At 37.7% G+C, this 12,913-nt stretch overlaps 1 protein-coding gene across 1 annotated transcript; it reads left to right on the forward strand.

Moving 5' to 3' along the window:
• Window positions 1-4,829: 4,829 nt before the first annotated feature.
• Window positions 4,830-6,754, forward strand: LOC128216410 (uncharacterized). Its single transcript, XM_052922970.1, has 3 exons — window positions 4,830-4,967; window positions 6,261-6,411; window positions 6,559-6,754. The coding sequence occupies exons 1-3, from the start codon at window positions 4,895-4,897 to the stop codon at window positions 6,650-6,652; spliced, it is 318 nt and encodes a 105-aa protein (XP_052778930.1). The 5' UTR covers window positions 4,830-4,894; the 3' UTR covers window positions 6,653-6,754.
• The last annotated feature ends 6,159 nt before the right edge of the window (window positions 6,755-12,913 follow it).

The raw sequence follows: 12,913 nt of genomic DNA on the forward strand, positions 1-12,913 counted from the left end.
GAAGGGTATTTTAATAAAATTGGATTTCTTAAACTTAACACACCGGTTGTTTTTAAATAAACTATAAACCGATTTGTGAGATGAAGGATTTGCAGGTTTTATTGAGCTTAACCTTAGTCATTGGATGCCAGTGCGACTGGCAAACTCACCACTACTCCAGATTTACAGGAACTGGCGTGATTTCTGGTACATTAATAGACCAACTGACCGCTAGGTCAGAACTCGATTGTGCCAGAGCCTGTACGGAAATGGACAACGTCTCGACAGTGTTGCTGTGTGACGCGGTTCGCTATCTCCATTCAAACCGAACGTGCGAACTTCTGTCACGCGACCCCAGCGGACCATTGCAGTGGAGCAGCATCCCCGGATTGAACATTTACATAGCAACGGTAAATCGTATTTCATCAAAACAAATGTATTTTCTTACATTACATGTTACCCTGGGACGTCTGCCTTTTACGCAATCGCGCACTGAACAAAGCTAAATGTGACCTGAACATCTAACTATTATATGTATTATCTATGTATTACATTAATCTAAATTTATTTTGATACATATCTTATAACGATCAGTTCAGCATTAAGGGAATAACTTGCTGAAAACCTATTAAAATTCCACTATTCTTCAATGGTACGGATAAGGCAAGCAACGTCTATAAGCACAACTAGAACTGTGGCAGTTTCCGCCTTTTGTCAACATCGCAGTGGAAGTTGTCTACAATGCAGCGGAAGTTGCCTAATTCAAATGTTTATGTCTATGTTCTGTAGGTTCGATGAACGTACTTTTGGACAATGTTATCTTTTGTGTGGACATGTTTTGCTTTCCATTCAGAAGGTTAATACGAAGTGTTCCTAAGGTCTAATGCAATCGGTGATTTCTTTATTTGTAAATATAAACAAATACATTAGTACAAGGAGAGTGGGGCTTTAAACACCTGGAAATGGAATAACTTTTTTTATTAAACGATGCAAGAAACATAAACAATAACCTTACACATGGAACAACTCGTTCTGCTTGATAATATTTTCGGCCTATACATCGAAAGTAATACTTTTGTGATAAATGCTAATATCTTCAAAATACAACTTTTTGATACCAATCACAATACTAGCCTTTGAGAAACAAACATAGTTTAATATTGCAATTCTTAAAATTCTTGTCTGAAATGTCTAGATGGGTTCCAAAAAATTGGACGTATTTGTTTCTTTTAGTCTGAAATATGTTTAAACCAAGAACAAGAAGTATATTACGATCAAGTAAATAATTACATACTCTAACATAATGTCTCTGTCAATTGACGTTAACCATCCTTTTATACTAATATAAGAATTACGTAGCTTTGGAAGTTGCCTAAATTTTCGTGGTTTTACGGAATAGAACAATGGATGACGTAGTGCACAAACAGTAGTCAACACGTAAACGTATCCGTTCAGCAGTGCTTTGCAATATATAATGCGAGAAAGCGGACCCTGTTTAAGTATTAGGACAAACACTAATACTTGTACATTATATCTCTTTCAGACACCCGAGATCCTGGCATGCGATTCAAACTGGTATGTAAACGGCTCTTCATGTTATCTGGTCGTCAACACTTCTACTGACTGGTACACGGCTCGCAATGACTGTTTGGCCATGGGTGCATACCTATCAGCTGTTACAAATGACCTTGAAAACACTTTCCTCGTTGACCTGCTGACGTCACTTTGACAAAATGAGTATTTCTGGATAGGCGGCAGCGACGAGAAGGTTGAGGGGAACATTCGTGTGGGAAAGCGGGGAACCATTCGCCTTCTCGTCATTTTCTACCGCCGCTGAACAACCAAACGGTGGTACCGACTTTAACTGCATTGCAATGAATGCAGCCGACGGATGGTTTGATGGACAATGTACGTTCAATGCGGCATACATTTGTGAGAAGAATTGAACGATTGAATACAAACTAGTATACGACACTTTTTTACATTCACACTTATACGTTTTCATTTTGACGTTGTCAATTTTATTGTCCCGAAAACGACAACCTCGTTTCTATCCAGAGTTATCTATTATTTGCCTGTACCAAGAATTCACATAACTATACAATAGTTGGTTGACCATACAGGTGCCATATAACTGCCGTAAGATAACCTGTTAACGTTCGCGAATTGTTTCGTGTTAACCACTTAATTTTCGCGATAAATAACTAGCTATCTAGTTAAAATTCGCGTTACTTTTTTGGTAAGATAAATATCATAAGACTAAAAACAGGCTTAAAAGTGCCCAGAACTGCCACCTATTACCTTTTTAGCTGTACAACATTAACAGATTATTTAGTAATGGTTTGCGAATTCCACTTTATAAGTAAGATACCAACTGGGCAACGTAACGTGGCAGTTCTGGGCATAACTACAAAACTGTCAGAACTAGTGGAGTAAATTCAAACATGCTTGGGTTCATATAAACAACTTTTTAAATAAAATTTGATGGGATCTCATCAAAACAATTATATCTTATAACAAAATAAAATTCATTCTCAATTTTCTGTATATGACAAAATAAACATAATCTTTCATTTCAATGCAGTCTATTTTTTCCGAACCTAACAGTTTCAGTTTCAATACGTTACCTGTGCGCTGATGCACCTAATTGAGTAAGGTATTTTTATTAGATAAAATATTAAGATATTCAACCATACAAAACGTGTTATGCAAATGCAAGTATATAATAAACTATCTATTAAACGTTGTTTAAAAACTGGAGCAAATATTTTGACATTATTATTCCCCGGATTCACCCAGACATTTATAAGTCCATTCACCTCAAGTAAACATTTTACGTTAGATACCAAAGGTGTGAGATATTTCTTGCTAAAATCCAAGGATTTACGGTATTTTTTTTGTAAAATATAGGATAGCGCCCTAATTATCCGTAAACAGCCGCTGTACATGTACTTGGCTTAACTCCTAGAAGCAATTTGCAAAATTTAAGGTGGATAAATTTCTATGTATTTGATTTTGAAAAGCCACCAAACTGAACTCGCATAATTGAAAATCGAACCTACAAACAATTGGAGCGCAATTTTCATATTTGTTGTTAAAACATTCATAACTTGCTTAAAACAAGTGCCCGTATAGTTAAAAACAATGCCTAGATAGTTAACTACTTCCAGTGGTACGCCACTATTACCCCATGCTGTATTTGCATTAACTGGGCATCTTTTACGGAATACTACTACTCCTAGTCCTAGAAGATCTCGAACTTCAAAAGAACGTTTAGTGTGGGATTAGCCTGTACAATTTATGTATTATGATATTGCTTTTTGCAGACGGTATGGTAATAATTGGAAACTCACCACACGTTTAACAAAGAAGTTTAAACCATCTTTACGATTATTGTCAACGTGGGCCTAAGGTTCTTCCTCTTCTTTATACAGTAACTTTTCTCGTGCTATCGAACATGTCATTATAAGTATGAACAATGTACGAATGCTTGAATGACATTATAAATAAAATTCACACCAGGTCATGTGTACTATTTCCTGTGCATTATGAATATATTTGGCCAGTTTTGTATTATGACTAATGAGGAGGGAGCACATTGCCAGGAGTGTTATACTTTCTAAAATTTCCGGATTCAAGCGTGACCTCACAGCCCAAGGTTCTAAGACTCCCATTTAATATATTTCCCCCAGGGAGTCTACGTAGAGAGCAGCTTCCCCGGGCCCTGGGACGCAATATATTACGTTGACGGAAGGAAATGATTGACGTAATTTGATTGTAAAAATATATTTTTCAACGTTATTTTGTTTAAGTACGACAAATTGCAATTTTGAGCTATTATTTTACTGCAGTGATGTAAGCTTTTGGTGAAAATTACTGTCATATTCTCTTCGTATAACATCTAGCCTGCATATTCCTAAAGTTTGATAACGATAAGTTCCATATATATATATATATATATATATATATATATATATATATATATATATATATATATATATATATATATATATATATATAGAGAGAGAGAGAGAGAGAGAGAGAGATAGTTTATTTTGAATACATGTTCAATAAGCCACATGGCCCGTGAGAAAAACAAAATACACGATTTAACATTTACAAATGACATAGCAAGTGGAGCACGTAAGGCTTGTTTAAATTTTACTATAGATTTTACAGCTAACGAAGGACATGGTAAGAGACAACGTAATACTTAAAGGTGCAAGTCGACATCATATACGGAGAAGGTGTTCATATACCTATACTACTACATACAGTGTCAACAAAGTGCAACATAGAAATCTGAGATAAGTGAACTTTTTACACATTGTACATTTACACATTTCAAGAACAAAATTATCGATCTTCAATACATACAAATCAAAGGACAAATTTACCAATACATAAAACGAAATGTAAGGTAACATATTACAACAGTAAAAACTGGAAAGAAATGGAAACAAGAAGGTTGTTTATATTTGTAAACTTTTTCTAAATTTAAAAGCCTTATCTACGTATGTGCATAACTTTCTGAGTTTAGTAATATTAGTACTTCATTTTACAAAATATCCATTTCATATTAATTTTAAAGTTTTTACTTGGAGTGCATAAAATCCGTGACCACCCAACGCCATCTTGCTACGTCATCATATATATATATATATATATATATATATATATATATATATATATATATATATATATATATATATATATATATATGAGCATGTAAGAGCACAAATTAGGTTAATAGAAGTTTATTGTTGTGTGAATAATCACAGACATATTGCAAATTTTATATTTGGTATAGTGAGCATACGTCACCAAGTCCAATGTGTCAGGCGCAAGATAAGATTGTGGTTGATAACACTTTATGCTAGCATTTACTCCGAGCTGATCTTCACACGCAATAATTATGAATGTTACCGGGGTTCTTCTCTGTCTTGCCTGTTTGGCTTCTGTTGTCCAGGGATACTGCTACATTGGAGGTAATATACGTGGTTATTCTAGGTCTTGCCTGTTTGGCTTCTGTTGTCCAGGGATACTGCTACATTGGAGGTAATATACGTGGTTATTCTAGGTCTTGCCTGTTTGGCTTCTGTTGTCCAGGGATACTGCTACATTGGAGGTAATATACGTGGTTATTCTTGGTCTTGCCTGTTTGGCTTCTGTTGTCCAGGGATACTGCTACATTGGAGGTAATATACATGTGGTTATTATCGGTCTTGCCAGTCTGGCTTCTGTCGTCCAGGGATACTGCAACGTTTGAGGTAATATACATGTGGTTATTCCTGGTCTTGCCAGTTTGGCTTCTGTTGTCCAGGGATACTGCTACATTGGAGGTAATACACATGTGGTTATTCGTTGCTGCTTTGGAAAGAAATGTTTTTTGGATAGTGATAATAATAAAAATACAGACCATTTCGACAAAATACCGTTAGGAAGTTAAGTTAAATTTTGAGTAGAGTAGCCCAAATCAAATTGAAACGTTTTCTTGAAAATCCAAATAAACTTTGCCACCGGACTTGTAAAATAAGCTAATAGCTTAAAAAACAACAACAATATAATGTTTATTCGAAAAAGCGATGCTACGATTTGTGCGTTGAATAAATGGCATCCTCAGGTTTACCGACCTTATAAGGCAGTTCTGGTAATAAGATGGCATCTCCATGTTTACCGACCTTATAAGGTAGTTCTGGTCATAAGATGGCGTCTACAGGTTTACCGACCGTATAAGGCAGTTCCGGTCATAAGATTTACCGACCTTGTAAGGCAGCTTTATAAGGCAGTTCCGGTCATAAGATGGCATCCTCATGTTTACCAACCTTATAATGCAGTTCCGGACATAAGACATCCACACGTTACCGACCATATAAGGCAGTTTTAATAGATTGTGTAAATGGAAGTATTAAGGAAAAAAGTTGGCGTCGAAATTTTAACAATAGTTGACTTTATATGTCTAAAATAAAGCATGTTAATGTATCCCTCCTTCTAAACATAGAGGTGAAACAACCACTTTCCAATTTAGTTCTCACAATATCAGATTTTTTATAAAAGAAACGGGCTGTCATAGCAGTCTACTATTTCTAACTAACCAGCAGGAAGACATCGAGTTTTTGATGTTATAAAACAAAACAAAACTGCTATGCACCGGAACCCTCATTGATCAGTTTGCCTTGGTGGATGACACCTCTGGATGTTGGTGCAGTAGTCGCATACACGGACAATTGCGAAAAGCCCGTGTTTAGCTAACCATAACACCACTTTACCGTTATTTTAAGCACCGGATCCCTCGTTGGGCAGCCAGTGCGCCTTGGCGAACGGAACCCTGATAGACATTGGCACACAGGTCACATATCCGGACAAGTGCGAGCGATGTTCATGTTATGGTTATCACGGCGAGACGGGCGGGGCTGCGTTGTCCTGCTGTGGGTCAGTATACACCGAAACGATACAGCTTTCCTACATGGCTAAACCATTTTGAGCTCATTCAACATTAAGTAGCCGGCTTTTCTTACGATTTACCAAATGCCTTACAACCAGAAACTAACTTTAAATATCGATTTTGTTGTACGCCAGGTATGGTATCCACGCGGGCGTGTTCGCCCCACCTCCAGGATGTGAGATTGACACCGAGGAGGATGGCTGCACGGTCAAAATAGTGTGTCCTTAACATGTCTGATGCGGTTTTGAATTCTGAATTGAATTTTAATGCCATTGTATCATTATGGTTCTGAAATAGATTTTGTTCAGTAATAAAATGTTCTGCATTTTGTATGATAATGTGTGACAAGCTGGCAAATGCAACACCCCACAAGATCGCTTCCATCGAGCCAGAAGTATTCGGTACCAACATACAGCGACGCTAGGAGTACTAACTTTGAGGCGTTGGTCAATGCGAGATGTGCGCACTTAGCTGTGCAGTTATCTCTGGACGTCTTCCTGTGCCTGGTATACATTGTCATATTATAAAGGACAAGTTTACCCGCCCAGTCTATGCCCGTTTCATTAAGGAGATTCAATTTCAAGCACTAATTTTAAATCACTATCGACGTCAGGAAGTTCCTTTAAAAATCGCGCTTGTACGATTATTTATTTTCAATTTTAATTAAAAGTATTGTATACTTATATTTTTGATTCCGCTTTATAGAAATTGCATAATATACTATGTCATAAACCATACAATAACAGAAATAAGAAGTGGCGCATTGTTGCGCGTGACTCATCTTACATGGGGGAAAGACGAGCTTTTCCAGCAACGGTCATATGACCGGAAACGCAAGTTCGATATACAAAAATAAAATAGTATGTGAAGTTGTGTTACAACATGACGTCAGGATATTTTAATATCAATTGTCATGGGTTTTTAGACAACCCCCGAATTCTAAAATTTCATAATGAATTTCTCCGAGCGTATGTTTTTTTTTTATCTGTGAGTGCACTTCTATATTCCTCTAAAAAACCTGGAGGAAAATGGGTTTGTTTGAAACTGAAAAATAGACACACCACGTTACCATATACATGTATCTGATAAAGCAAGCAAATTAGCCTGACCCAAAAATATTGTCAAATTACTGTAAGAACTGTTAACCTCATTTCTGAGTGCTTAACCTGTAAGATAACCTGATGGCGTTCGTGTTAACCACTAATTTTCGCGATAATTATCTAGCTATCTAGTAAATATTCGCGATACTATTTAGACAAAGTAAATATAAAACCATCTTGAATGTGCCCAGAACTCAGCCACATATGTTTAATATAACACTAACAGGTCAACTAGTTATGGTTTGCGAACTCCACTTACTAAGTAACATAACTGGTTAACTAGATACGATTCGTGTTACCAGTTATCTATTAATATGTTTAAACAACTTATCTATCGTGGAATTCGCAAACCGTAACTAGATAACCTGTAAGGGTCTAAATCTGGAATACATTTCGGGTAACTGGTAACACGACGAATCCTGCGCATGCACCAGCGCACTATTATTATAAACTTGATGCAAGTTACATTCATTTTGTTCAAAAGTAATACACTAATGGCTTTAGACGGATGGACAATGCCAACTCTATGTCCTTTCATAAAAAAAACTTTTCTGTTAATCGAAAAAAACAAAACAACTCAAAACAGTATGTCATTATATATAGTTAATATACAAGAAATATTTCTTAAAAAGGAAAATTATGTCCCAAAACACGATGTTGGTATAAATTCAAACATCAGACTTGATTAACCTATCCAAAACCGCGGAAAACACTTAAAGGGACTGTATACCATATTAGCAAATCTCAGGACAATTATTTAATAGAATGTGTTACGCTTTGAATCTATAATTGTATAAAAAAAGTACCAAAATGTAAAAAAATTGTGTCGGACACCGGGTTCGGACCAGTGTCGCCAAAATTGCAGTCCAGCATCGTATCCACTGAGCTTCGACGGCTTACTCTAATTGGGTGACATAATAAAATTATATACCTAACTCTGTAATATTACGTGAAAACACCGACTAGCCAATCACGCATAAGGAATGAATTCTACTAGGTAGACATACCCAGTAATCCCTTTAATGGAAAGCTACGAAATAACTGTTAAACTTAAATAAATTGTAAACTATATGTGGTACTTCAGTAAGTAAGCTTCAATGCATTGTACACAATTTTTTTCTTGCAAATTGATCATCTGGTGCACAGTTGCTTTAATGTGTATACTAGTAAAATGAAATTTGGTACAGGTCTAGCACTCCGATAGTGGTTTACATCCTCATAGCTTCAGCTGGTAATGATATAGAAAAAACAGCTGAAATGGGACTTCTCATAATTGTGTACTAGACTAAGCGATATACTCTTGGACTGTCCTTACTCCAAGTTGGCCACCAGACTAGGCAATATACTCGTGGACTGGCCTTAATCCTTGTTGGCGACCAGATTGGGGACTGGTCTTGCTCCTAGGCTGGCGGACATAGTTGGCAACACGACTGGGGGAAATACACACGGACTGCCTTTACCTGGCTGGGGGACATACTCGTGGATTGGCTTTACTTCTAGTTGGGTACCAGGCTGTGGAATATACTCGCGGATTTGCTTAAGCCCTAGTTGGCTACCGGGCTGGGGGATATGTTCGAAAATGAAATCGACTCCTAGTTGGCTACCAGGCTATGGAATATACTCGCGGATTTGCTTAAGCCCTAGCTGGCTACCGGGCTGGGGGATATGTTCGAAAATGAAATCGACTCCTAGTTGGCTATTAGACTGGGGGACATACTCACGGATTGGCTTTACTACTGGTTGGCTACCAGGCTAGGCGATATACTCGCGGATTGACTTTACTCTTAGTTGACTACCAGGCTGGGGACATATTTGCTGATTGACTGCCTCCTAGTTTGCTACAGGCTGGGGGACATATTGCGGATTGGCTGTATTCCTTGTTGGCTTCCAGGCTGAGGGACATACTCGCGGATTGACTTGACTTCTTGTTGGCTACAAGGCTGGGTGACATATTTGCAGATTGGCTTCACTCCTAGCTGGCTACCAGGCTGGGAGATATACTCGAGGACATGCTTTTCTCCCGTTTGGCTACCACACTCGGCGATATACTAGGGCGGGGCATATTTGAAAATGAACTCGACTCCTAATAGGCTACCAAGCTGGGGGACATACTCACGGATTAACTAGCCTCCTTGGAGACTACCAGGCTGGGGGCGTATTCCCGGATTAGCTTTACTCTTAATTGACTTCCCGGCTTTGGGACATATTCGCGGATTTGGTTTACTCCTAGTTGGCTACCGACTGGAGGCCATATTCGCGCTTTGACTGCTGGTTGGCTACTAGGCTCAGCCCGGCGGTCACTGGCTGGAGAGTATAATAGGAAATATACTCGCGGACTGACCATACTCCTTGTTGGCGACCAGATTGGGGGACATACGGGTTGGCTCGAATTCTCGTTGGATTCTAAACCGGGAAATATACTGTGAACTCGCCATACTCCTAGTTGGCTACAAGACCGGGACATACTCGCGGATTGGCTTTACCCCTAGTTAGCTACCATGCTTGGGGATATAATCGCGGATTGGCTTTATTCCTATTTGGCTACCATGCTGGGGGACATACCCGCTTCACTCCTAGATGGCCACCAGGCTGGGAGATATACTCGTAGATTGGCTTTATCCCTAGTTGTCTACTAGGTTTGGGGACATATTCGCAGATTGGCTTTACTCCTAGGTGGTTACCTAGCTTAGGGCATACTCGTGTAATGGCTTGACTAGTTGGCTACCAGAATGGGCGATATATTGGCTTCACTCCTAGAAGTCGATTAGACTGAACGATATCTTCGCCGATTGGCTCTACTCCTAGTTGTCGACTAGATTGGGCGATGAATTCGTGGATTGGCTTTACTCTTAGTAGACTACCAGATTGGGCGATATATTCACGGATTGACCTTTCTCCTAGTTGGTTTCTCGACTGGGCAATATAATCTCAGATTTGTCCTACGATTTGCAAGAACAAACTATTTTCTCAATTTACCACTTTCCAAAATATGACGTTCCATACTATGACGTTCCATACTATGAATAAGTGCATATTTGATAATTATCGGACAGCAACTCTTGAACCTAGACTATGATGATTGCTTATATGAATCAGTCATGATATTAAACAGAATGGCCACACATGGTAAGATTGAATAAGAAAGTGTTTAAGTTAGAAATTCCACAAAGTGAAATTTATCCAGACTTTCCAATGCATTGGTCATAACTATAAAAGTATATAAGATCTGGTTGAGACAACAAATGATATATGATCCCAATTACCGATGTCACCCCATTCGGTAACTTGTTTGAGATACATTATAACCCTTTATAACCAATTAGATAACTTAATTATTATTAGTTCTTTATATGAGATCGGACAAAGTGATTTTAGTCAAATCAAGGGCCATTAATTCCAGAGGAAATATCGGTCCTAGCTGTCTATTTAACTCCTTTGAAACATATGCCCAAAAATAGTGTGGCAGAGTTTTGTAAAAGATGGACAAAATATGCTAATAAGCGGGCAAAGATTATTTGTGATAACTAAGGCTTGAAAGGCTATAACTCTGGAGTTAATTGTGCAAACGGGCTGTTGTCCGCAAATAAGCAAGATATTTTGCCAATATAAATTGAAACCTTGTCTAGAAAATATCAGATAGGAAACGATCAACGGAGCGAACACGTGTATGAGGCCGCAGACGACTACGATGGACATCATTTCTGTAAGTCTGCATTTCTAAGCAGGCAGCATACGATTGACGATATACTGACTTAAAACGAGAAAGTTGACAAGACAATCCATAAACCATATAGTGCTATAACCTACAGTTACAATATTTTTTTCGGTTGGGTACTGACTTATTAAGTATCAATCTCATAATGACTCGAAATATTTTCGAATGTCCTAACCATGCCAAGTGGTTATTGTTGACACACTTGATTGTTTCATTCGAAGGTGAACAACACTTAGTTGTGATCATTTGTGTGGATATAACACTTGCATGTACCCCGCTCTCTAAACGCCTGTGTACGGGACTCGTATTTAACACACCATGGCTATCTCGCCCCTCAAGCCCCCTCCCTCCCACACCCCGTTTATGCTCATTTTATTTCACAATATCTTGAATATACAAAACATGACAGATTCATAGGGATCGTGGTTCAATATCAGTCGTTATGGTTTCCTCACCGACGATGGCTGCATGCTTACGCCCCTTTCGGCCTGAAACAAATAAGTCACATGCATGTTTCAATTTTTGTACCATGATATTTTTTTCCACTGGCTTCTTGCAACAATCTTAGAAGTATGTGCTTACAGACAAGGACTAATTCCACCATCTTCATTACAAATATAGTCTCAATAAAAATAAATAACATTCTCTAAAAAATGGCTATTTTAGAGAAAAATAAGCCTCGAAAAAGCAGAATGTTCGACTCCCATTTACATTTTATAAGCAACCGCTTTTTAAAATAAGCAACTGCTTGTACTACCTCAGATATGATTTTTAACCGTCAAAATACTACGATTTTAAACATCCACATTCCAAGTACATCGCTCATATGTATAACGGTATGAAATGTTGGGTAAATTTGACAAAAGGGTCAGGATTTGATGTAAACTTTATAGAAGTCTACTATAAGCAGACCTGTAAACCCCTTCAAAGCCTTTCAGTAGCCTGGCAGTGTATCATTACTTGTTTTTGACATCTATCAGTAGACTTTAAATTATTTAAAGGGATAAATGAATAAAGCAATACATGTTTCATAGTGATCATATTTTTTTTTAAACATTTAAGAAAAAATCAGTTGAACATGTAAACAACAACAATGCTTTTCAATATTAGGGCTCTGTGACCTAGTTTTTGACCCCAGATGACTCATAATGAAACCTGACATATAAATCATCAAAACAACCTTTCTAACAAATTTCCAGAATATCTGGACTGAAAATGTAACCTCTAGAGAGTTAACAAGGATTTTTCATATTTGGGCTCTGTGACCTATTATTTGACCCCAGATAAACCATAATCCAACTTGACCTAAAAATTATTAAAACAACCTTTCTGACAACTTTTGAAAATATTTAGGCTGAAAATGTTACCTCCAGAGTGTTAACGATGTTTTTCTATATTTGGGCCCTGTGACCTAGTTTTTGAACCCCAGATGAATGTATTCGAAGCTAAAAATCATCAGAACAACCTTTCTGACAAATTTCCCGGATATTTGGATTGAAAATGTTACCTCTAGAGTATTAACAAGGTTTTTCCATATCTGGGCTCTGTGACCTAGTTTTTGACCCCAGATGACCCATAATCGGCCTTTAGCTAGAAATCATCGAAACAACTTTTCTGACTAATTTCCAGGTTATTTGGGCTAAAAATGTTACCACTAGAGTGTTAACAAGGTTG

Source organism: Mya arenaria, chromosome 14, assembly GCF_026914265.1.
Source record: "Mya arenaria isolate MELC-2E11 chromosome 14, ASM2691426v1".
Classification (NCBI taxonomy): domain Eukaryota; kingdom Metazoa; phylum Mollusca; class Bivalvia; order Myida; family Myidae; genus Mya; species Mya arenaria.

Excerpts from the sequence above, each read along its gene's own strand:
- LOC128216410 (XM_052922970.1), top strand. The coding sequence starts at position 4,895 with ATGAATGTTACCGGGGTTCTTCTCTGTCTTGCCTGTTTGGCTTCTGTT. Across the intron at positions 4,968-6,260 it reads GGGATACTGCTACATTGGAG|CACCGGATCCCTCGTTGGGC; the intron begins GTAATATACGTG and ends CGTTATTTTAAG. Across the intron at positions 6,412-6,558 it reads GCTGCGTTGTCCTGCTGTGG|GTATGGTATCCACGCGGGCG; the intron begins GTCAGTATACAC and ends GTTGTACGCCAG.